Source organism: Ammospiza caudacuta, chromosome 10, assembly GCF_027887145.1.
Source record: "Ammospiza caudacuta isolate bAmmCau1 chromosome 10, bAmmCau1.pri, whole genome shotgun sequence".
NCBI lineage: Eukaryota > Metazoa > Chordata > Aves > Passeriformes > Passerellidae > Ammospiza > Ammospiza caudacuta.
Window position 1 is genome coordinate 20,559,911 of NC_080602.1, and position 25,308 is coordinate 20,585,218.

A 25,308-nucleotide genomic window follows, 5' to 3' on the forward strand; every position below is an offset into this window, starting at 1 on the left:
TGGATCTGCCCGGCGGCCCAGGCCCCGGTGGCGCTTGCGGGGAGCAGGTGGGGACGGGGGGGATTTGGGGGGGAACAGCTGTATGGGGGGGAACAGCTGTATGGGGGGGATCAGCTGTATGGGGGCACGGCTCTATGGGGGAAATACCGGTATGAGCGAACATTTGTACGGCATGCACGGCTGGGTGGAGAGCACGGCTGGATGGGGGAAACATCTGGATGGGGCACGGCTGTTCGGGGCAAAACATCTGTATGGGGCACGGCTGTACGGGGGAAACTATCTGCATGGGGAAACGTCTGTTTGGGGACACGGCTGTATGGTGGGCACAGCTTTATGGGGGAAAACACCTGTATGGGGTAAAACAGCTAAATGAGAGAAAACATCTGTATGGGGACACAGCTATGTGAGAGAAAATGTCTGTATGGGGGCACAGCGATGTAGGGGGAAAGGCTGTATAGGGGTACAGCTATATAGGGGACATGGCTGTATGGGGGCACAGTTCTATGGGGGACACGGCTGTAGGGGGCACAGCTATATGGAACACGGCTGTATGGGAACACAGCTATATGGGGGGAAGGCTGTATGGGGGCACAGCTATATAGGGGGAAAGGCTGTATAGGGATGCAGCTATATGGGGGACATGGCTGTATGGAGACACAGCTGTATGGCAGACATGGCTCTATGTGGGAGACACAGCTATATGGGAGACACGGTTGTATGGGGGCGCAGCTCTTTGGGGGACACGGCTGTATGGGGACATAGCTATATGGGGGGAAGGCTGTATGGGGGCGCAGCTGTACAGAGGAGCGTGTGACAGTGTGTGCATGGCAGTGATCAGTGCTGAGCTCACCGTTTGCCTTTCCCCCCTGCAGCTCCGGCTCCCCTCATCCCAGAGGGACGATGAGGCGCGTGTCCTGGGTGCGCTCGGTGCGGGGCTGCAGCCCCCAGCCCCGGCGCTGCCCCTCCAGCTCCTCAGCCAGCCGCCCCCTGCCAGAGGAGCCCGGCCAGGAGCCATCCACGGGCCAGCGGCGCATGAACCCCCTCAACATCCAGATGCTGTCCAGGAGCCTCCACGAGCAGATCTTCCGCGGCGCCCGGGTGCGCTACTCGGCGGAGGAGGTGCAGCGCAGCGTGCAGCACCTGCAGCAGCACGGGCTGTGGGGCAGGGAGACCTCCACGCTGCCCGACGTGGAGCTGCGCCTGCCCCGCATGTACGGCCGCGACATCGACGAGCACTTTCGGCTGCTGGCGCAGAAGCAGAGCCTGCCCTACCTGGAGGCGGCCGAGGAGCTGCTGCGCTGCCAGCTGCCCCCGCTGCCCGAGCGCTGGGCCTGGCGCCTGGGCTGGACCCGCTACGGCCCTCAGGGCCAGGCGGAGCCCGTGGAGTTCCCCGAGGAGCGGGCGCTGGTGCTGGATGTGGAGGTGTGCGTGGCCGAGGGGCACTGCCCCACGCTGGCCGTGGCGGTGTCCCCGCACGCATGGTGAGATGCGGTGACAGCAGCAGGACTGGGGACACAGCAGGGCTGGAGGGGATGGTTGTGAGGGGATGGGGATGGTCCTGAGTGGAGCCTCTTCCTGCAGTCCATGCTGGCTGGCAGGGAAGGCACAACAAAGCCCCAGAGAGTGGCTCTGGGATGTGAGGTGTGTGTCCTGCTTAGCTAAAACAGCTCTTGTGACTGTGTTTGCAGGGGTCTGAGGATGAGAGAAGAGATGAGGATCTGACTCCGTGTTTCAGAAGGCTCAATTTATTATTTTATGATACATATTATATTAAAACTATACTAAAAGAAAAGAAGAAAGGGTTTCATCAGAAGACTAGCTGAGAACAGAGAAGGAAAGAATGATAACAAAGTCTTGTGTCTCAGACAGAGAGTCTGAGCCAGCTGATTGTGGTTGGCCATTAATTAGAAACAACCACATGAGACCAATCACAGATCCTCCTGTTGCATTCCACAGCAGCAGATAACCATTGTTTACATTTTGTTCCTGAGGCCTCTCAGCTTCTCAGGAGGAAAAACCCTAAGGAAAGGATTTTTCATAAAAGATGTCTGTGGCAGATGGGGATGGTCCTGAGTGGAGCCTCTTCCTGCATCCACTGCTGGCTTGAAGGGAAGACACAGCAAAGCCCCAGAGCATGGCTCTGGGATGTGGGGGGTGTGTCCTGCTTAGCTAGAACAGCTCTCCCTTGGGTTGTCACCTCCCTTGCACAGGTGGGGTCCTGCTCAGCCCCCCATGGCACTGTGGCTGCTCTGTGACAGCCACAGGTGCCACCTGTCCCCCGCAGGTACTCGTGGTGCAGCAGGCGGCTGCTGGAGCAGCGTTACTCCTGGTCCAGCCGCCTCACCCTGGCCGACCTCATTCCCATGGAGAGCCCAGCAGGTGCCAGCTGTGCCAGCAAACAGGACTGGACAGAGAGAGTGGTGGTGGGACACAACGTGGCCTTCGACCGGGCGTTCATCAAGGAGCAGTATCTCATCCAGGTAATCCACTGAGCCTTGGTTTTGTTCTGGCAGCTGCAATTTCTTACCGAGATGATACTTTGCTTTGGCTCTTGAGGGTTATTTTGGCAGATGCTGTTCTGCACAGGTACCTCAGGTTTGTGCTCACTTTGTCCTGCAGAACAGGTTTGGGCCCTTTAGAAGAAGATATTCTTGCACCCTATAGGGCTGCTGGAGGCTGCAGGGGCAGCAGCCTTTGAGGAACTGACAGCCTGCACTGGGGATGCTTTTGGGGAGTGTGGGAGGCAAAAGCAGCTTAAGCAGAGGACTTGTAGCTCCTCCAGCATATCCCAAACCCTCTCTTTTGTCCCACTGTGCTGTCCCAGGGCTCCAAGATGCGTTTCCTGGACACCATGAGCATGCACATGGCCATCTCGGGGCTGACGGGCTTCCAGCGCAGCCTCTGGATGGCTGCCAAGCAGGGCAAGAGGAGGGGGCTGCAGCAGGTCAAGGAGCACATGAAGAAAACACGCAGCAAGGCCGAGGGGCCGGCGGTGAGTGAGGGGAGCTGAGCTGCTGGCAGTGCTGTGGGTGCCAGGGGACCCTGTGCTCCTGTGCCAGGGCTGTTTGCTGCTGTTCTGGCAGAGAGGAGCAGCTCCGCTGAGTGAAGCTCTCCCAGCGCGTTTCAGATAAGGTGGCCTTGATCATAGCTGGAGCAGAGGCATCCTGTACTCCTCCTGATCTTGGCTGCAGCTGGCTGTCCTCCCACGCTGTGTGACCCCCCTGTTGTCACAGGTCACCTCGTGGGACTGGGTGCACGTTGGCAGCATCAACAACCTGGCGGACGTGCACGCGCTCTACGTCGGGGGGGAGCCCCTGGAGAAGGAGGCACGGGAGCTCTTTGTCAAGGGCACCATGGCTGACATCAGGAGCAACTTCCAGGTGCAGGAGGCCATCCTAATGACAGGCAGCAGGAGCTGGAGAGGGGAGCAGGGTGGTAGTGGCTGCTGGGGTAGTTTCCATTCTGTGGAGTAGTTTCCATATTGCTGGGGTAGTTTCCATGCTGGGGTAGTTTCCATTTTGCTGGGGTAGTTTCCATGCTGGGGTAGTTTCCATGCTGGGGTAGTTTCCATTTTGCTGGGGTAGTTTCCATGCTGGGGTAGTTTCCATGCTGGGGTAGTTTCCATGTTGCTGGTGTAGTTTCCATATTGCTGGGGTAGTTTCCATTTTGCTGGGGCAGTTTCCATTTTGCTGCCTTTCCTTGCAGCTCTGGGTGTGCGTGGGGCTGTGCCCTGCTCTGTGCTCCTGCAGCCCCCATGCCTTGCCCTGTGCTGGCACAGGGGTGGCTGCTTTGCCTGCCCTCACCTGCTGCTGTCCCTCCCCAGGACCTGGTGTCATACTGTGCCCGTGATGTCCAGGCCACCCATGAGGTGTTCCAAGAGCAGCTGCCGCTGTTTATGGAGAGGTGAGAGCTCCAGCTTCTGGCTGGTGTTGGCCAAGGGGCTGTGGGCTTGGTGGGCACTGGGGAGGGGAAGAGCATCGAGGGTTCTGTGAGGCTGGGAAGCTCTAGATGAAGACACATTCATGTCTGTTGTAGTCTGGTGCTTCCAGGGCCTGTCCCCTCTGGCAGATTTCTAATTCCTTGCTGCTTTGGGGTCCAGGTGCCCCCACCCTGTCACGTTTGCAGGGATGCTGGAGATGGGAGTGTCCTACCTGCCAGTCAATGGGAACTGGAACAGATACCTGGATGATGCTCAGGGTATTTATGAGGAGCTGCAGAAGGAGATGAAGAAGTCCCTGATGAACCTGGCCAACGATGCCTGTCAGCTGCTGCACGAGCACAGGTACCCTGGGCTGGTCCATGTGGGGCTGTGGGTGGCTGTGAGGGACAGGAGCAAGGCTGTGGTGTGACAATGGTGTGTCACCAGGTACAAGGATGACCCTTGGCTCTGGGATCTCGAGTGGGACACACAGGAGTTTAAGCAAAAGAAGAATCCAGGGAAGAAGAAGAAGAAGAAAGGTCAGGATGGGAACAGCCAAGTCTCCCCAGCAGTGATGGAAGCAGAAGAGTCAGCCCAGGAGTGGCAGGAGGGTGAGCACAGGGGATACCTGGGCATGAGGGATGCTCCAGGGCTGCCTTCCCAGGGGTGGACAAGGTTTGCTGCTGCAGGGTGAATCATTGCTGGCCTATTCCATGCTGCTGCATGTGGTGTGGGATGGTTTGGTGTCCCTGTCCCCAGAAGGGTGGCACAGAGGGTGCCCTGTGCAAGCCAGTTCTCCTTGCCCCAGCAGACCCTGGTCCCCCCAGTGAGGAAGAGGAGCTGAAAGTCTCTGCCAGCCAGCTCTGCCTGGAGCGCCTGAAGGAGACGGTCACACTGCAGCCCAAGAGACTCCAGCACCTGCCAGGCCACCCGGGGTGAGTTGGGCACCCTGTGTGTCCCCAGGGCTGTCCCTGCACTTTCTGACCTGCCCTGCTGCTCCCATGCCCAGCTGGTACCGCAAGCTGTGCCCGCGGCTGGAGGAGGAGGGCTGGGTGCCTGGGCCCAGCCTCATCAGCCTGCAGATGAGGGTCACCCCGAAGCTGATGCGCCTGGCCTGGGATGGATTCCCCCTCCACTACTCAGAGAAGCATGGCTGGGGATACCTGGTGCCAGGACGGCAGGACAATTTGCCAGCAGCCCCTGGAGAGAGCGAGGGCCCCTCCTGCCCACACAGGTGAGAGGGATGGGACGGAGTGCTGGGCTGGGAGCTGCCCCAAAGGGGTATCTGGGATCTCCCTGGCACTCTGCCCAGGTGCTGCCCTTTGTGGGTGCATCAGCCCTGCCCTCTCCTCTGCCAGGGTGATTGAGAGCCTGTACAGGCAGCACTGCCTGGAGAAGGGCAAGGAGCAGCCCCCGGGGCTGGAGGCAGCTGTGGAGGATGAGGTGATGGACAGCAGCACGATCTGGCAGAAGGTGAAGGAAGGGATGGAGGGTCCCTGGTGGGAGGGAGGTGTGGGGCTGTGCTTCCTCTTGTGTGCATGCAGAAACCAGCCCTGTGTGCAGCCCCAGGGGCTGCAAGTAAGAAATTCCCTTTAATAAGGGTTGCTGGAGGATTGGTGTTTGATCTGGCTCCCCCACGGTCCCTCTCTGCTGCAGATGGAGGAGCTGAGCCGGATTGAGGTGGATCCAGAGGAGAAAATGAGCAAAGCAGACCAGAGCCTGGTGCTGGTAAGGGAGGTTTCCTGTGGAATGGGGTGGTGGATTGGTCTCTCTTTCCTTGGTTTCCCCCTCCTGGCATTGCCTGACTTTGCTGGTCGCAGGAGGAGATGGAAGAGCTGAGGTGTGCAGAGAAGAAGAGCAAACCCTCGTTCCACCATGGCAATGGTCCCTACAACGATGTCAACATCCCTGGGTGCTGGTTCTTCAAGCTGCCTCACAAGGCAAGTTGGGGCTCCTGAGGTTCTTCCTGTCCCCACAGTGCTGCTGGGACCCACATGATCTCATCCCATGGGATTGGGTGGGGAAATCCATCTCTGTAGCTGGGACAGGGGGATGCACAGAGCTTTGCTGATGGGGAGTGGAGGCTTGCTGAGCCCTGACACCTCTTTTGCTGCTAAAGGATGGGAATGATAACAACGTGGGAAGCCCTTTTGCCAAGGATTTCCTGCCCCAGATGGAGGACGGCACCCTGCGGGCTGCTGTGGGCCGCACCCACGGGACAAGAGCCCTTGAGATTAACAAAATGATCTCATTTTGGAGGAATGCTCACAAGAGGATCAGGTGAGCAGCTGCTTTCATGGTCACACCGCTGTGGGTGGAGGCAGGGGTGTTTGTGTGGATGCACAGGGGCTCAGCATCTCACCTGCCATGTGTCCCCTCAGTTCCCAGATGGTGGTGTGGCTGAAGAAGGGGGAGCTGCCTCGTGTGGTGACCAGGTACAGTACCCAAATCCGGACTGTTCCCTATACCCTGCACCACGAGGGCTCTTGCAGGGTGGTGCTCATCATTGCCTCTGTCCCAGGCATCCTGACTACAACGAGGAGGAGAGTTATGGGGCCATCCTGCCGCAGGTGGTGACTGCAGGCACTGTCACCCGCCGGGCCGTGGAGCCCACCTGGCTGACAGCCAGCAACGCCCGGGTATGGCCACGCTTGGATCCTTGTGGGGGTGATTTGGGGCTCCCTGTGTGTTTTGGACTGATGGGAGGTGCTTGGGTTGGATATGGATGCTGGGATTTGGGGTAGCAGGGCCAGAGCACATCCTCTTGCTGATGTATTTTCATGTGGGAGAAAGGAAGGAGTTGGCAGGGGCTCTGGAGCTTCAGGATGTGGTGAAAGTGGAACAAAACACCAGCATACCAATTTCTCTCTTTTCTCAAGCTCCCCTTCTTCTCTGCTGGGGTAATCAAATGGGTGATGCTCCACATGAGTTAAACCTGGTTTTTACATTGAGAGCAAAACTTAGGGGTGTAGGGGAATAGAATATAAGAAAATAAAGATAGTGTAGAATGTAATCTTACCCCTAAGGAGCTGCAGCTGGGTCAGTTATCAAAGATTAGGAGCAGGCCTGACTTTAACAGGCCACAGCTGTAACCAATGAGAAGAAGATGCCATCAAAGAGCAGGTTGGCTAGTTGAGAGGGGAACTGGAGTCAGTTGGCTGCTTTGTGAAGAAGAAAGTCAGTGCTCTGAGGAGCTGCCCACAGAAACAACAAGAAGGTGTGAAACTTTTGTGATAAGGAGACAACAGTATGGAACCCCTGCAATAAAGATGACAATATAGGAGCACAGGGAGTGCTGTGCCAGCACTCTGTGGCTGTGGGAGGAAGGCTGCTCTTGTGCCATGGAGAAGGAGAGGGGCTTGCTGACCTGGCCATCGTGTCCTGCAGGCCGACAGGGTGGGCAGTGAGCTGAAGGCCATGGTGCAGGTGCCACCTGGCTACGCGCTGGTGGGAGCAGACGTGGATTCCCAGGAGCTGTGGATCGCGGCGGTGCTGGGCGAGGCGCAGTTCGCCGGCATGCACGGTGAGCCGGGGCTCTGGCGGGCAGGGGCTGATCCCTGATCCTCATCCTGATCCCACTGGGCATCCACCCTCTCCTCCCCTCCCTCAGGCTGCACAGCCTTCGGCTGGATGACCCTGCAGGGCAAGAAGAGCAACGGCACAGACCTGCACAGCAAAACAGCCGCCACGGTGGGCATCAGCCGGGAGCACGCCAAGGTCTTCAACTACGGGCGCATCTACGGGGCAGGGCAGCCCTTCGCCGAGCGGCTGCTGATGCAGTTCAACCACCGGCTCACGCCGCAGCAGGCGCGGGACAAGGCCCAGCAGATGTACGCCGTCACCAAGGGCATCCGCAGGTGGGTGCAGCCTGGGCAGGGCTGGTGGTGGTGCTCCAGCCAGAGGAGCTGGGTTACTCGCTCTCCCCTGCAGGTTTCTGTCACAGACATCTTTTATGAAAAGTCCTTTCCTTGGGATTTTTCCTCCGGGGAAGCTGAGAGGCCTCAAGAACAAAATGTAAACATTGATTATCTGCTGCTGTGGAATGCAACAGGTGGATCTTTGATTGGGCCATGTTGGCTGTTTCTAATTAATGGCCAATCACAGCCCAGCTGGCTTGGACAGAGAGCCCGAGCCACAAGCCTTTGTTATTCATTCCTTCTTTCTCTATTCTTAGCTAGCCTTCTGATGAAATCCTTTCTTCTATTCCTTTAGTATAGTTTTAATATAATATATGTCATAAAATAATAAATCAAGCCTTCTGCAACATGGAGTCAGATCCTCGTCTCTTCCCTCATCCAAAAACCCCTGTGAACGCCGTCACAGGTTTCATCTCTCTGAGGAGGGGGAGTGGCTGGTGACCAAGCTGGACCTGGCTGTGGACAGGGCAGAGGATGGATCGGTGTCGGCCCAGGATGTCCAGCGGCTCCAGAGAGAAGCCATGAAAGGGTGAGATGGTCTGACCCTGCATGGCTCTGTGGCATCAGGATGTGAGGGGGAGAGGGCTGCAGCCTGATGGGCAGAGAGGAGACATGGGGCTGGATTGTCCTGGTCCACCCTTCCTGCTCCTCCACGGCCAAGGAGGTTTGATTTGAGGGCTGTCAGCCTCGCCCACTTTCCCATTGAACAGTTAGCAGAGTCTCATCCTGCTGCCCCAAACCAGGAGGGAGTGTTTGAGGGTCTCAAATGGGGACCTGCAGCCCCCTCCCACTCTTCCAGCAAACCTCCCCTCTGCCCCACAGGTCCCGGTGGGAGAAGAAGTGGAATGTGGTGGAGCAAAGAGTGTGGGCTGGAGGCACTGAGTCCGAGATGTTCAACAAACTGGAAAGCATTGCCTTATCCCCCTCCCCACAGACCCCAGTGCTGGGCTGCCACATCAGCAGGGCCCTGGAGCCTGCCATGGTCAAGGGGGAGGTAAGGATGCAGCTCTGGGATGCTGAGATTTTGGCTTTGCTTATATATTCTGAAATGGGTGGCTGTTGTTAAGCCCCTCTCAGATTGCTGGAGGCCCAGTAGGCTCTTGTAGCCATTCAGGAAACCCACTGTGCCTTTATCTCCGTGCCACCAAGAACACCCAACCACCCTGAGTTTAACAGATTTCTCCCGTGTACAGGTACCATGCCCTTGACTGCAGTGCTCTCTTACTGTCCATCTCTTTCCTTCCCCAGTTTGTGACCAGCAGGGTGAACTGGGTGGTGCAGAGCTCAGCTGTGGACTACCTGCACCTCATGCTGGTTGCCATGAAGTGGCTGTTTGAGGAGTTTGACATCAACGGGCGCTTCTGCATCAGCATCCACGACGAGGTGCGGTACCTGGTGCAGCACCAGGATCGCTACCGGGCCGCCCTGGCGCTGCAGATCACCAACCTCCTCACAAGGTGAGCTCTGATGGCTCTGCTGCCTCCTGGGCAGCAGCAGCTGTGACTCCAGAGTGGGACAGGCAAGCCCCGGGGGCTGGGCTTGGCTTTGCCTGCAGCAAGCTGGTGCAGAGCAGTTTTTTCCTGCTCAGGGCAAGCTAGCAGCACTGGAGGCTGCAGTTCCTTCATGCTATAAATGGATCTCAGCTTTGATTTTCAGGGATAATGTGCTGACAAAAGGGTTTTTTTATCATGAGCTTTTGGCCCTGCAGGGATGGGGCCAGTCACTGGCTGTGCTGGGATGCAAGTGCATCACACTCCCTTTGGGTCTGCAGCTGTCACATGGCAGCAGCCTTTGGGCTTGGTTGAGGAGCTGGGAGCCTGAAACTGTCCCATCCCTCATCTCCTGCTTCCTTCAGGGGACAGCAAGGGGCATGGCTCATCTCTGCTGTGAGCACCAGTGCTGTCCCCCTCCCACAACATGGGGTGTTCCTGCTGCTTCCCTGCCCCACACAGAACTAAGCTCAGCCTAGAAACTCCTGACCTCCAAGGGCTCCTATTGATCCAGCTCTGTCCCAACCAGCTTTGCCAAATCCCCCTCCCAGCACCGTGGGGTGTTTGGTTACACAGGAGCTGGCCAAGGTGAGCTGTTGCTCCTGTGTGGAGGCAGGACTGACACAAACAGCCTTTCTGCAGCCACAGCAGGGCAGGCACCCTGACGTTCCTGCCTTTGTGCTGGCTCCTGTGAGCACAGGGCTTCCTGCTGGGAAAATCCTGCATCTGCTCTGCCTGCCAGGGAGGATTAGCCAGCAGTGAGGCTAGATTCTTCCCTTTTCTTGAGGAGGCTCCATTCCTTCCAAGGAGGCGCCATTGCTGTTCCTCCCTTGCTCACTATAGCAATTCCAGACCCTCCTGCTATCCAGGGCTTAGAAAGGTCCTTGTCCCCCCCCTGCTGAGTGAGAATACCCTGTGAGGGGTGGCTGGCCAGTTTGATAAATGTGGCTGATGCTTTCTTGCTCTGCAGGTGCATGTTTGCCTACAAACTGGGCCTCCAGGACCTGCCACAGTCAGTGGCTTTCTTCAGTGCAGTGGACATTGACCAGTGCTTAAGGAAAGAGGTGACCATGAACTGTGTGACACCATCAAATCCCATGGGGATGGAGAAGTATGGCATCCCTCAAGGTGAGCAATGGTCCCTGGAATCTCCTCTCCACCTGCAAGCTGCCCCGTGGAATCTCCTCTGCATGAGCCTTCCCAGCTTAAGCAGAGCACTTGGCCTGAGCAGTCATTCCCTGAGGGCTCTGCTTAGCTGAGGCACCTCATGAGCCCCTTGGTTCCTGGCACATCCTCTGACCTACAGGGCAGCCACTGTGCTGGAACCTGCCCCTCCTTCCTCAGTCCTCAAGTGTTCATGCTGCTGCTTTCCAAATATTTGTGAGTGATGAGCCAGGCCTGGCTCTGTTCTCCCACACTTTGTTTGCTTTGTGCCCCTTGGAGGAGCCCTCCTGGCACTTTTAACACAAACCAAATTTAATTTCTTCTTCTCTGAAAGGAAGCACCTCAGCAACCTTGTTTTATCAATTTTGCCCTGCAGACCCAAAATCTTTCATTCCTTTCCCTCCTTCCCTGCTCTCCCTTTGCCAAGCACTATTCTGGTGTTGCTGGGTGCTTCCTCAGCAGGCCCAAGGCCTCAAGCCATCCCTGTCTGCTGTCAGTGTAGCCCTCCAATTGCTGCAAGCAGACATTTAACTCGTGGTTGGGAAAGCAGCTCCTCCTCACTGTGCAGCAGCTCTTCACCACATAAGGGAAGAACCTGCCCTCACATTTGTTCTCTCAGTCACTGCACACATCAGATGCTCTGCCCTTAAATAACCTTTATTAGGACTCTTACAGGCAAAGGGTGCTTTCAGAAACAGGATTTGTGCTCTGTAGGCAAAATGGGGACTTTTCACCAAGAACAAGGCAAATTAAACGAGTGCATCACAATCAGGGTCAGCAAAAACATAACAGCAAAACCAGCCTGGGCAGAGGAAGCTGTGGCCTCTGGCTGCTCAGGAGATGCACACAGCAGCTTCAACTCCAAGGCACAACAGCTCATGTTCCCAGCTCCCTACTGGTGCTGGTTTCTGCATTCTCACCACCACCCAAAACATAAGTTTGAATGAATTTAGGGTGTTCTGTGCTAGGTGCTCTGAACTAAAGCAGATCCCAACCATTGCTCTCTTGCATTGCACAGTCTGAGTGTACTGCAGGGAACTGACTGTCCCCTTGTCTTCCAGGGGAAGCACTGGATATATATCAGATAATTGAAATAACCAAAGGTTCGCTGGAGAAGCAGTGACAACACCAGAGGGCCAGGACAATTGTCCAGACTGCGTGCCAAAGCCTCCCTGTCCTTTCAGAAGCAGATCTCTTGGCAGGGACTAACTGATCCCAGCTGCTCCCTTTCCCTTTTGCTGTAAGAAGGGATATTCCTGGGGAAGATTCAAATAGCAGAGGCACTTCTGATGGCAGCAGCCAGCTGTGAAACCTGAGACAGGGGCCAGAGTTGCTCCCGTGGACACAAAGGTAGAAGGCAGAAGCATCTGGCAAGAGAAGCAATAAGCCATCATCTCCATATCTGCATCCTCTGAGACCAAGGAGAGTCCACCGTGGAATGGGCACTGTGAGTGGAGGCAGTGGCAGCAACTCCAGTTTATTTTTTTCTCTGTCTCTTCTTTTTGGGTTCCTGGTTCTCATCTGTCTGCTCTGCTGTGCTGCTCTGGAGAGGGGAGGGAGAGAGCAGAAGTAGAGTGTGATTGTTTTTGTGTGAATAGCCTAAGGAATGGTTACCTAGAGCAAGAAGCCAGCTGTGCAGAACAGGATTTAACTTTTTTTTCTCACTAGCAAAATGACCTGAATATGGGATTCCTGTCAGCCACTGAGACTTTCCCCATGGGCCACCCCCTCCCAACTTCATGCTGGAACTTAGACCACGGGCTACCAGTGGCACAGGACAGGGACTCTGTCCTGTGTTTTGGCTGTTGAAACACTCAGGAAAATATGGACAGAAGCACCAATAAAAACCTGGACAATCAGCAGAGTAACCTGTTTATTTTTCTTAGCCAGCATGTTGCACTGCCTTCACCAGCACTATGTTGTAGAGGTGGGTCTGAGGAGGATGATGCCTTGTAGAATCTGCCCTGACAGGTCTTAATATACAAAACCAGTTTGCATTGTGCTGCAAAGGTCTGATTCTGGCTAACAGATGCACTTCCCCTAGACCAGGAACACAGAGCTGGTGCATGAAAATAAAGGCTGCTAGAGGCAGCGGGCTGGGCTGTAGTGGGTGTTCTGAGAGAAGCTGTTCGCTCCTTCCTATCAGCTTAGTATTAGAGTGAGATCTAACCTAGGGAAGACAAGCTGTTCTGCACAACTCACAAATACAGCTGGCTTCTAAAGAGGAGGAAACTATCAGTAAATGCAGCTGGATGAACTCTGACCTGGTCATTGTGGGGCTCGTTCTCAGCATGCTCGGAGTTGCGCTCCTGCAGGGCGCTGTCCAGCACGGAGGCGTTGATGCGGAAATCCCGGGAGGTGCTCAGCTTCATGTACTGCATCAGGTTCACCTGCAGCAACCCAGGGGAAACATTCAGCCAGGAGCCTCTTAAGTTTAGTTTCTTACCCTGCCTAGTCCTTTGCACAGCACTGGCTCTCTCCATCAGAGAGTCCATAATAATGCAGGATTGAAGCACAAGGAGGGTGAAAAAGCTCCTGCCCCTGTGCAGTCCAGGGGCCCATTTACATTCTCCTAAAAGCCAAGTGATTGCCAGCTACTCTCACTCTCACTCTCGTGGGCCTTGTTGTGGTACATTTCATGACACAGACTAGGGGAGACTGGCATGAGTTGTGCATGGTTCTGCTCCACCTGGAACCACAGATGTGGGCTGATGGTGGCATGGGCTGGTATCAATGTGTCAACAATTCAGCAGTGTTGGGCCAGGAGCATGGGCAAAGGCTGAAAGGTTCCTACACCTTCCTAATTTGAGCATTAACAGAGACTTTAACAACAGCCTTCCACCATGCCATTGATCCCACTGTTCACCAGGTTCAGGTTGCAGATCTCTCTGCTTTACTTTACCTTTGACTTCTTGGAGAGATGGATAAGGAACTTCTCATATTGCTCAATTGCAAAAATCAGGTTTGGGATTGGCTTGGTCTCCCGAAGCACCTTGGCCTGAAATGTGAGAGGAGTGAGATGGGTCAGATTTGAAAGGGCACAATGGCACTGTAGCATGACATGAACACCAGAACATTCTCAATTTAGAAAAGAGTCTTCAGTAGCCTTGCTCTGTACCAGTCCTGCCCCACCCTGCAAGCCTTGCCAGCTTTGTCACTAGCTTTAAATTGACTCCCACGATGGTTCTGCAGTGAGGCTCTCCTGTGCATTGTTTTGTGCTCTGCCTGCAGTCCACAGCCCTGACATCCCTGTCAGCACCTCCTCTGCTCCAGCTCTCCCAAGGCACCACAAGCATGAGCCATCCAAGCAAGGAGGACCCTGATGTTTCACCACATTGTTTTCCTGCTTATTCACCAGCATTGGTGTTTGTTCCCCGTGGTGACAGAGTGGTGAAGGACATGCAGCATTTCTGCCCATTTCCATACACTCAGGGAAATGCTAGGAAGATCATACTTGTGGCTTTTTTAAACCCTTAACATCACAGGAATGTCTGGGACAGCTGACGAGACGGAGGAAATGCTGTCTGGGAGCACAAACAAAGGACATCAAGGACCAGGAACCTGCCAGCCTGCTCACTTGCTCCCAAACAAACAATCCAGTCATTTTCAACTGCTTTACTTTAGTGGAATCCATGCCTTCCTTCATCTTTAAATGTACTGATAAAATTAAGAAACACTTAAAGAGGATGCAACATCAGTTCCAATAAATTAGCCCTTATCTCTAATTTCATAGCTTACCCAAATGGTGAAAATACCAGACAAGGCAGACTATCCAGATTGACCTTTGTTTCATGTCTATGGGATTTAAGCTGCATTTAGTGAAGATGGCTTTTTTGTTGTGTTGGTTTTTTTTTGTTTTGTTTTGTTGGTTTTTTTTGTTGTTGTTGTTGTTGTTGTATTTTGTTTGTTTGTGCTTTTTTAGACTTTTCTCTAAATTACAGTATATTAAATTTCATTTTTACTTAAAGGTCCAAATGACAAATTGTCTGGTGATCTGTAAGAAGCCACCAGGTACCACAAACTTCGAGGTACATGATCCTGCCTATATTCTCATGGAGTGAGTCAGTCTTACCATTACTGTGGAGACTGCAGCAGCTTCATCGTCTTTCTTCTTCCTTTTCTTCTCTTCTACAAAGCTTAAGCTCTCACTGTGGATGTTCTGAAGGAGAATGCCAAAAGATGTGTCATTAGAGGGTAAGCAGGGAAGAAAGGCTAGCCAAGAAAGGCCAGAGAAGTCCTTGCTCTAGCCAGCTAATAGCATTACCAGCTAGGTAGCAGAAAGGTAGCAATATAAGGGTAGAATTAGGTGTGATCTCAAAAAAAAAAAAAAAACCCCAAAACAAAAACCCCAAAACCAAGAAAGAAACTTATTTTGTAATTTATACAATCAGAAATATGCATGCATGAGAAATCTCCAGCAGTGATAGCTCTGCACACCATGACACCTTCCCCAATATGTTGTAAAATTCCTGTGGTCCTCACATAAGTACCCAGGTCCTCTCCAGGCAGATAAATCCCAGCTCCAGCACTGCAGTCTTTGGCACCCACATTACTTCACACTGTGATGACTGCAGTGTTGTTGACCTTTATTTGCCATTGTGGTTAACAGCAGTATTAATCTCATCCAAAAAGCCCCACATGAACAGAGGGGGAAAAAAAAACCCAGCTAAAGCCCAGCTCCTTTCCTGCTCAAGCAGAAATCAGCATGTTCAGTCCCAATGGTGCTGAAATGTCTTATGCTATATTTGACAAAGTAAAGCTTGAACTGTAAGAAACTCAGGTCATGTCAAGAAGATTAATAATCCCCAAGAGTGCCTGTGTACTGAAGCTGATACACCACTCAGCATCAGACAGACTGCCTGTGATTCTGCCAGTTAATTCAGGCCTCACCTGTACGTAAGTAATGAATGAGTAACACTGTGGGGTCAGATGGGAGCCTGAGAGCTTCACCTGCAAAGGAGCAGACAGAGAGGCTGCTGTTACTCCTAACTCAAGGCAATGAGCCATTTCCCCAGGAATTTGCTCACACTCACCAGCTTTTCCAGTCTTCCTGGGATGGTAGGTGAGCTGCTGCGGCAAGCCTGGATATACTGCAAGGAAAAGAGGAGTTTCTTCTACGTGTGCTGTTCCCATCCTGTGTCCAGCTGCAGCTCAAAGCAGCTCACACAATGGCACAGTGGGGAGGGCAGGATTTGCACAGATATCCTCCCCAGTGGCTGGTTATATCCCAAATGGCATGTCTGCATTCCAGAGCTGTGAGAGGACAGCTCTGGGGCAGTCACCACCTTGTCCCAAAGGAGCTCCACAGGCCTGTGGAGTTTCATGGCCCAGTTTCCCCAGGTCCTGCTTCAGGGAATGGGAATGAGAGGCAAGGGCAGAGCTGGTGAGCACTGTGAGAACACTGAGTGTCCTTCATTGTGCACAGTTGTGCAGAGGAACCCACACTGGAAACAGCAACTCCAAGCCATGCAAAGCCAAATTCAGCTGGAGAGAAGCTTTCCTTTTATCTCCACTGGTACAACTATCACTGCTCAGAAAGGGAATGAAATTGAGGGCATGAAAGCCAGCAGAACAAGGGCTCAACTCCTTCAAGAGATCAACAGGCCAGTCCTGAGCACAGCTGCTGCCAGGGGTCACTGTGAGCTTGCTGCAGCAGATGGGGAGAAGGATTTTAGCTCAGAGGCAGCCCACTGTCAGCAGAGCACACTCACATGTTTGATGAGGGAGGTGAGAATTGTGTATGTCTTGCTGAGGCTTCTCAGCAGTGTGTCCACACAGCTCCCTGCTGGGAGTGCAGTCTGCACCAGCTCATGATAGACTGTCAGAAGAGTTCCCAGCTGCAGAATTACACCTTTCTCCAGAGCCTGAGCTTGGTTTGATGCCTGAGAGGGGTCTTCTACAAGAAAGAGATCAATATCTGGTGAATATATATCCAATGAATCCAGTTGTGCAGGTGGGAGGCACAAAAGACCATCTTTGGGTCTGATGCATAAAGCCCCAGTAGGGCAAAGGGAAAATAAGCACTGGAGACATTTTATGACAACACCCTTTTCTTACTTTGTTCATGTGGAACCAGCTCAAGGCAGAGTTTAAGCTGACCTCAGATGATGCTATCTCAAAATCCTCAAATATCTTTTTGATCTCTGTCTTTACCTGTTTTTGACAAAGCTGTAACAGTAAGAACTGGACCACTTTCATTACCTGATGTGTCTGACCCCAGACTGGTGAGTTTCTTGATAAGCCAATCCACCTCTTCAAGGACCTTATCCACCTGACCCAGAACCAGCAGCTGAGACAGAAACCAATAACAAAACAGATTTTTGGAGGAGTTTGGCACAACAGGAACCTGCAAGCTGCTCCAAGCACAGTAGCCCTGGACTCTGCAGGTGTCACACACAGGCTGTTCTGACTCACACAGACAGTGGGGGCTGCAGTCTTGGCATTCACTATGGCAAAATGGCACCGACCCTCCACTTCTATGTCCTGGGCAGAGGAGAGAAAACAAATCCTGGTTAGACTTTAACTGCTGTCACACAGTTTGCACCAGAGATGCACTCAGTTCTGACAGCACTATGTGAGGAAGAGCTCAGCTGCTCCTGCATCATACCTGATCTATATCTCCCAGGCAGGCGTGGATGTCTTGTGCAAGCTCCCGCAGGAGACCAACCGGGCTCTTGTAGAGAACATGGACACTGAAGAGCAGAGACAGCAAACCCTTGCAGCAGGAAATATCCTCTGTGGGGAAGAGAAAGTGACACAGTGCCAGGTGCAGAGCTTGCCTAGCTACTTAGAAACATCAGACATCTAGTGAGGGAAAGTCTTAGATTCAGTATGGATTCAGCAGTAGGTGAAAATCCTTCCAAATAACCTCAGCTACAAAAGCAAGGTTTAAAACATCAGGCATCCCTTGCAATAGTGCAAGGTGAACTATGGCCCACTGGAGCTGTTGAGTGATAGGAAAATGGTGACCAAAAGCACTGAGGAAGTGCAATACAAACCCTGGCAAGAGTAATGTCTTTCCAGAGTATAAATCCCAATTTAAGCCTAAATAACAAGGCAGAAAAGTCAAGTATGTGAGTCGTTTCCTTTCCTTCAGAAATGCTAATAGTTTTAGAGATTGAGCTCCCTCTCTAAAACTTGTACTTATATCACAATGTTGTGGCAATCTGCCACAGAATGGGACCTGAATGTATCTTGACAAAGAGGTAAAACCAGGACAGAGCATGTAAGGGTCTAATGTCAGACCTGACACATCACGTCTAAACATGCTCCTCAAAGCTTACTTACCAAGAGCATTTTCTTTGCAAACTTTGACTGTCCAAGTCAGGAACTGAAGAAACTATTAAGGAGGAGAAAAGATACCATGAGTTTGAAACAGAATTCAAAACTAGTTCTAGTAAAACAAATCCAAGACAATGAATCATAGCAGAGGAAGATGAGTAGGGAACCCAGCTGTGCCCTGTGAAGTTCCACAAGGGACACTTAGCCCACTAACAAGTAAAAACTGAGACCCAGGACAGGGTAATGGCTATACATCCCCTTGGACAGAGTAACAGCTCCATTTAATTTAAGGTAAATGATGACTCCAGACTTCTGGCACACTTAGTGCAGTTCCTAGCTTGTAAAATTGGGGCACTTTAGAAAATGACTCCTTGCATGGAAGGAATTAGGCACTCAGCCAGTTTGGACTGGACACAAGTCTGCTGGCCTTTTTTGCCTCTACTCCCATGTGGAGGCCACACCACAACTAGGCTATGTTAGGAGTCCCTGCTCAGGCAAACAAATCATTCAGGTGCCCAAAGGCAGGATCAGAATGTTCAGGAGTGGGATGGCAAAACAACTTCCTCTGAAGTGTCCTTGGGTGTGTGACAGGAGAGCCCTTCACAGTGTAACAGGACGGTCCCTTTGACCTGGTGTGGTGTGTGGGAGGAGGCAGGGACACATGCCAGAGGCCACAGATGCCAACCCCATCTGATAATCTCTTCCCACACCCCTGGCTATGACACCCAGCCACCAAGTGAAGGCTGAGGAGTACCTGCTGTGAGGCTGGGTCCAGCAGTTTGGACAGTGTGGAGAGAACAGTGATGAGTGACTGTGTTTCCTTGGCATTGAAGTCATCTTCAGCACTGCTGAGCTGGTTCACCAGGGACCTCTGGTTAGGGGAAGGAAAACACTCCCTGAGTGTGAATATGTGTTGCATAAGCAAATAACCAGAAGCTGCAAGCAGATAAAGGGATCAGCAGCAAGGAGAATGACAAAGAGTACAAAAACAGGACTCTTCTCAAGAACAAGTGCTGATTTTTGATAGGAGTGCTTACATACAGCCTGCAGATGGTCAGTGTGACTTTTAGAATACTCAGGTAAGTTTATGCTGCACTGAAGAACCCAGAGTTCTGTAAACACACATGCACATCCACCCACCCTAAAGAAGCTTTCCTCAGGGATCAGAAACTTCTCTGAACTGCTAGTGAGTCAGTGCCACAGTTGCTATCACAAACTCAACCCTGTGGTCAAGCAACAGAGAGCTAGCAGTGTTTCCTGCCAGAATCCCAAATGCTTTGGAACACTTGCAGCACACAGTGGTACTCACCTGAAACTGTCGGATCTGGAAGGCAGCTTTCTCTGTGACATTAATATCCGCTTCTTCTGCGTCACCATCAGTAATATCTGGCAGAGACAGAAAGGTGCAGAAAAAAAGCTAAATGCCAAGAGCAGAATACAGGATTTATTTCCAAAAGTGGGAAAGACTGCTCACAGCTAGAGGAGGAATACAGACTGCAGAACCACGGTGAGCTGAAAAACATGTTAAAGGCAAACTTCAAACAGATGAATGCTGTGTCAGACCCCAGCTATCCTCTGCTGACAGACTGAGAGCTCTATAAAGGCAGGTAGAATATATCTCTAGAACCTGTCTCTGGTGTGAAAATCTATGCTACTAAGCCCACCTTGTTGCTGAGAAACAAGAACCAGACCCATCTCTCCCTGGTTATGGATAAAGGGATCTGCCCACACATGGGCTGGAACCTGGAGGGTAGAAAGCAGAGCAGAATGGTGCCATGTGCCTACCCAGGGCTTGCAGGAACTGGGGGATCTTGGCAGAGTACAGCTGCTGCACCGTGTTGAAGATCCGCAGCAAACCTTCCAAGCACAGAAGTGAGATGCTTTTGCCTTTCTTCTTCCCTGATTCCTCAACAACGGTGGGAATTGAAGTGTACCTCCAAAGCAGAACCCTGTGGGATGGCAGATGAGATTTACTGCAGTAAAGCTGGCTGCATAGGTCAAGAACTAGATCTACTCTTAGGATCCCATTTTTAATATAACTGGAAGGTCTTTTACCTACAGAAAATGGTGGAGAAGAGATCTTTTTTAAAAAGATTTTATTTCAATGTCAGCAAAACAGCTACTGCATTTTTCCTGCACAGCTAAATAATTTAATTCTTTCCAGGTGCCAAGGGACCTTCCAATCCCATTTCAAGTCCATCTTTTTACACTCATTTCTTCCACCCTGTTTTCTCTTTTTCTCAGACTACCCTGACCACTGGTGTCAAATCCACCAGTGACAAAAAGAGCTTTATTCATGGCAGTTTAGTTCTGTGAAATGTCAGAATTCACTACGGGGCTCTCTATAAATAAAATCAGAAAGGTAAAGGCAGGCAAAGCAAAGTAAAAATCTGTGAGGAAAGCAAAATTGTTTGGCCCAAAGAAGACTTTTCTATTTGTAGGCAAACATCATTTTCCTGCTTCCCTAACCCCACTTCTTCCCTTTTTTGTTCCCTCTCCTTTCTTCTCATTAGTTCTGTTGCCTGCACAGATGATCTTATTCTGTTTCAATGTCCAATCACGCAAAACATGTAGCTCACATGTAGTCCTAATGACTGCAACAAAAATAGCCTCTATTATTTGGGGTGAGACACAAAACCGGCATTATGCATGGCAGGGGTAATTTGCATTTTGTGCTCTCTGCTGACTGGGCTCTGAAAAGACCCCATGCAGATATGACCTAGATTCCAAAAGACATTTACATGGTTCACATTCTTGGATTTCCAAAGGATTAGATGCATGAATGTCTTCAAGCATCTTGCAGAAGTCCTAAACAAATGATTTCTAAAGCTTGTGTCCCTCACACATCTGTTTTGTTCTGTAGCTTGAAGTGAATTTTAACTTTGCTGCATTCCAGAGGCCTCAAGAATCTAGCCTGTAATCATCTTACCTTCTCTGTGACAAAGAGTGATGAACAAGAAGTCAGAAAGAAGCTGAAAATGTTTGCTGGCATTTGGTTCTTCCAGGCCAAGTTATTAAAGCTGTATCACTCACTATGGCACAGAAACTGTAATGCCTCCACTTGATTTCTCAGGAGCACAGAAAGGCACTGACCCCAACCCAGCAACAGCATGAAACAGTTATGGACTGCATTCTTCTTCCAAAGAAGAATGAGAATAAAAATCCCCCAAATGCATTGCTGATGTCTCCACGTGCCACACTGACTCACTGCGTGATTTTGCAGAGGTTCTGGAACATCTTCTCAGGATTCTGTCCGTCTGGTCCATCCGTCTGTCCCGTCTCCTCCAGCTGCTGCACCTTCTGCAGAGCGACGCTGACGGCGTAGCGCAGGAACTCCGTGCTGGAGCGCAGCACAGCCAGGCTCTCCTCGTGGCTCTGGGCATTGTCCCTGCAGGACCACAACTCTCAGACAACCGGGGATGCACTCAGGAAGCTCAGGAATTCCCTGAAATCCCAAACTTAATATGCATTTGCAAATAAAAGCTCTGGCTGAACTGAGGGTGGAAAAGACCCGTTGTTTTGGTAGCTTGTAGTGAACACTCAGAGGATAAGAGGTGCACCAGCCTTTCCAAGCACAATAACACATGGTTTGAATTGATGTCTGGCTCTGCTCCACAGAGGACTGGACACCTTCTCACCTGAACAGAGCTGTGAGCAGAGTAGATACAAAACCCATGGACAGGAAGCTCCGTGCTGTTTTGTTGCTCAAGGCAGATTTGTTCTTTCCAGCTTTCTCCTTCAGGATTTCAGAGAGTTTGTTGTAACATGTAAACAGGCCTAGGACATCCTCAAACTTGTTCTTACTGCAATAAAATAGTATTGTAGAAAGTATTAATGGAGAAAATACATTCTTGGAGTTTCTCATTTGAAGCTTCAGCTGCCAAATTACACAATGATGCTGCCTAAATGATGAAACCTGTTACATCTCCCTGCCTCCATAACAGTGTATACCTCACCCAATCCTCCTCAGCCTGCAATTCTACAAAATGTCAGATCCCATCTCCCACAGCACATGACATTCCAAAGGAAAACACTACCCAAGGCTCTGTGAGTGGCTGTGCCACGAGGCACTCACGCTCAGATCACTGATTCTGTGCTGGCACTACCATCCTGTGCCTGCAATGGGGCTGTACTCCAAAGAGCTGGGCAAATAATAGCACAGCTACTGCTATAGGGCAACATTTAATGTTTTACCTGAAATTCCCAATGTTGAAATTGTATTCAATCAGAACCTCACAAATTCCCATCACCTGAATGGCATAGATGTTGTTTTTCACACCAACACCAGAAGACAGCGAAAAATCTGCTGATTTATCCTGAGAGGTAAAAGAAACAAGTGAAAAATCTTTTCAAAAACTGACAAGAACTCGGCATCTTCTCCCACTGAGTCAAACTGAAAATCTGATTTACCAGTTCAAAGTCTTCCAACTCGCTCTTGATCATTCGTCGTGTGACAGATTCTAACATCTCTTCAAAGTTTTGCTCAAATCCCACACCCTCCTCCTCCTCCTCGTCATCTTCAGCTCCTTGGCACAGATGCACAGTGCTCTTGTACCAGGCAAGGCAGTGCTGGATGCAGCAGAGCAGGTGGGCCTGCAGGAAGCAGCCACACAGTCACACTCAGCCTCTGAGGTGGAGGTCACTGGCAGCAGGGGACAGGGGCCAGACTGTTCTGGTGGGATGTAAGGAGTTGTGGCTGCCTTTGCAACTGCCTTGAGCCTTGAAGATATGCCTGATTCCCAAACTGAGGGGATCAGTAATCTCACACAAAACTGCTCAGTTCCAGCTTCAGACAGTGCTCTGTGCCTGAGCTTTTCTAGCTGGGACGTAAAGAATTAACTCTCACTGCTCTCTCCACCCAGCCACCACAGGCACTGAAGGAGAAGGGAATTTCCAAAGGGACTCTCACTCTAGCTGAAGTGTCTGTGCCCTTCCTGGGTGTGCTACTGCACACAAGCTTCCTTAGGGGAAAACAAAATGATTAATTTGAATTTGTTCCCTTGGAAATCCAACAAATCATTGAGGTTTCATCTCCAACAATTTCAAAGGAGCAAAACCAAAGGACAAATTCTTCCCCCTGCTACACACACATACACACTGCACAACTATTTTATGTGGAATTAAGTTAAAGGAGGGAAAAAACCCCGTAGGGTGAACTCAGTGGAGGATAACAGAAGAACACTATTCCTAGAGCATTTTTCACACAGGTCCCCACAACCACTATGCTTGGGGAGCTCAAATAAATAGCCTGAGGCAGGGGTGAGATGCCCAGCTCTGTTGCTATTAAAAAAATTGCTCCAGGCTAGAAGAGGCTGAAGAAGCACAAGGTATTCAGCTCATGTAGGACAACTAAAATGCTAGTAACAGATGAGCTTGCAGCTGTGGCCAACCAATATAGCTCTTACCAGTGGTTCTTGCAGAAAGATTTGATCTCCCTGAGCCATAATACATCCCTCCAGTTTGAGTGGAGGCAGGAGGTCTGGCTGGGGCAGGTAATATTGCTTTATCTGTCACAGAAAACAAGAAATAAAAATAACCAGTTACTTGGTAACTGAGCCTCTTAAGATGTTTGAAAACAGAGCACAATCATCTTTGTACCCCATTATAGAGAGCAAAACCTGGCACTGTGATAAGGGGACTGTACAAGTACATGAGCCATGTCATCTCCTCTACTGGTGATTAAAATCCCTTCTTAAGTTGCTCCTGTAGCTCAGCCAGGACACGTCAGTGCCCTAAAACAAGATTAGCTGACCACTTGCTGTTCTGTTGCCTCAACAAGTGACATCACTTGCACCCCACCTGCAGTGTTATCCCTCCTTTAAACAGTGAGGATCAATAGCTGCTGCTGCTATAGAAAGTTATAGATACAGACTGATGCTATAAAATTTTACACCTTTACACCAACTTACTATTAAGTGCCCTCTGTTACCCAAAAGCTGTCTTGGCTCCGTTCATGTTCTTTTCCCAGACCCTATACTGTCATGGGAAAGCTGGAATTAGTCAGCATGAACTCTTTGGATGATTAAAGGGAAGAAAATTACTTGTCTCAAAGAAAGCACAGCCTGTCCAATGGATTGAGGAAATGTGATTGTCTTGTTGCCATGAGCAACACTGCTGGGGGATGAGTTAATCCTCCCAGATCCTACATGGACTTGGGTATTCTCCCGATGGGAAGACAGCAACAATAATTACTGTGTCAGCACATATCCTTGGGGAACTATGGGAGGGTGACTGCTGTGCACTGCTAAGAAACAGGGAGAGCACAAAGAACTTCTCTGGGCTCACATTTTCCACAGCACCTAAGAACTGAAGGGTTGGAAAGAGCTCCAAGAGATCCTTCCTCTTCCAACCCGATGGCAGGAAATTTGTCTCCAGATGTTTACCCAGTCTGCTCTCTCAGTGTAGCAGGGGTTTGAACACCTCCTTAGGGAAATGTCACAGCACCCAAACATGCTTCCACTGTGAGGAAAAACAATTTCCCCAATATTTAACCTGAATTGTTTGCCATTTTGGTCGAAGTGCAGAATTCTGCAGCCTCACCACGGAGCAGGACTTTACCTGGGACAAAAGTGTTTCCATTATAGAGCTGGCCAGCTGGGAGTTCCTGCGAAGGACATCATAAAAACCCTGGAGACAGGAAGGAAGGACAAGTTGGCTGACACAGCAGAGAAAATGAACCACAGGCATAAGAACCTGGCGTCATCAGACTGCCACGACACTCTGGCACCGCAAGGAACCATGAGGAAGTAACAATGTGCTCAGTGCAAAACTCCATACCTGGCAAAGCAAAGGCACCACAGAAAGAAGGTATGAATCAGAAAAAGTATGAATTTCCTCACAGGGGCCCTCTCACAAGCTGTATCTCCCTAGCAGCGGTGGCATCAAGCCCAGAGTGACTTTCACTGCTATTTAACACGAGCACAGGATCCAACTTCAAACTGTGAAACCCTGCTTCAAAGGCAAAACAAGCCAGTGGGGAAACTGTAGGAGGCAACAGATCCTGCAGACTGAGAAAACTCAGTGGATGGATAAAGCAAGCACAAGTTTTCTAGCAACAGTGATGAATACACCCAGAACTTGCAGCTCATCAAAGGTCAATCCAACCCAAGATAAGAAGAAAACAAAACCTCTCTGACTGGTACAGGGTTTTTTTCCTCAAGGTGATACCCCATGGTTATAACACAACCCAAGATATCCACCCAAAAATGGCCCTTTATAACAGGCCTATCACAACAGACCTAAGGACAGCCAAGATTTTATAGAAACTTGGAAAGGAAAAGGAGAAAAGACACATCCCTGATGCAGTCTCTAAGGAAGTTTCTCCATACTCTCCAGACAGGGTTTTCTTTGGAGCCCATAATTTACTCTCAACAGCCCCACATCTACCCAGCACCTGTTATACCACTCCTCCTCACAGGGCATCAAACATCCTTCCCATTCCCTAGGCCCTACCACAGCAAGACAGACTTTAACATATTTTTGCTCTTAAACAATGCATGAGCTGAAGAAGATACATCAACGTGTCTTTGGGTGCATA

At 51.0% G+C, this 25,308-nt stretch overlaps 2 protein-coding genes across 2 annotated transcripts in view; one reads left to right on the top strand and one right to left on the bottom strand.

Annotated features, from left to right (window-relative positions):
* On the top strand, positions 1-12,352 carry POLG (DNA polymerase gamma, catalytic subunit). Its single transcript, XM_058811805.1, has 23 exons — positions 1-47; positions 873-1,481; positions 2,285-2,480; positions 2,825-2,992; positions 3,234-3,380; positions 3,824-3,903; positions 4,100-4,282; positions 4,367-4,530; positions 4,731-4,854; positions 4,929-5,153; positions 5,278-5,392; positions 5,576-5,647; positions 5,740-5,859; positions 6,039-6,199; positions 6,301-6,354; positions 6,441-6,558; positions 7,307-7,442; positions 7,530-7,776; positions 8,243-8,365; positions 8,659-8,830; positions 9,085-9,293; positions 10,297-10,454; positions 11,552-12,352. Exons 2-23 carry the CDS (start codon positions 901-903, stop codon positions 11,611-11,613), a joined length of 3,615 nt encoding a protein of 1,204 aa, XP_058667788.1. The 5' UTR covers positions 1-47; positions 873-900; the 3' UTR covers positions 11,614-12,352.
* FANCI (FA complementation group I) overlaps positions 11,220-25,308 on the bottom strand; it is a 24,126-nt gene continuing 10,037 nt past the window's right edge. The window contains exons 18-37 of the mRNA XM_058811804.1: positions 24,330-24,398; positions 23,177-23,278; positions 22,182-22,364; positions 21,966-22,087; positions 21,410-21,574; positions 20,980-21,159; positions 19,557-19,720; positions 19,081-19,157; positions 18,526-18,642; positions 17,778-17,829; positions 17,098-17,225; positions 16,905-16,973; positions 16,683-16,779; positions 16,202-16,386; positions 15,524-15,580; positions 15,381-15,440; positions 14,563-14,649; positions 13,393-13,488; positions 12,755-12,880; positions 11,220-12,033 (exon numbers count right to left, since the gene is read on the bottom strand). Of these exons, the coding sequence (XP_058667787.1) occupies positions 11,968-12,033; positions 12,755-12,880; positions 13,393-13,488; positions 14,563-14,649; positions 15,381-15,440; positions 15,524-15,580; positions 16,202-16,386; positions 16,683-16,779; positions 16,905-16,973; positions 17,098-17,225; positions 17,778-17,829; positions 18,526-18,642; positions 19,081-19,157; positions 19,557-19,720; positions 20,980-21,159; positions 21,410-21,574; positions 21,966-22,087; positions 22,182-22,364; positions 23,177-23,278; positions 24,330-24,398 (2,202 nt within the window). The 3' untranslated portion in view covers positions 11,220-11,967. The remainder of the gene's footprint in view (positions 12,034-12,754; positions 12,881-13,392; positions 13,489-14,562; positions 14,650-15,380; positions 15,441-15,523; positions 15,581-16,201; positions 16,387-16,682; positions 16,780-16,904; positions 16,974-17,097; positions 17,226-17,777; positions 17,830-18,525; positions 18,643-19,080; positions 19,158-19,556; positions 19,721-20,979; positions 21,160-21,409; positions 21,575-21,965; positions 22,088-22,181; positions 22,365-23,176; positions 23,279-24,329; positions 24,399-25,308) is intronic.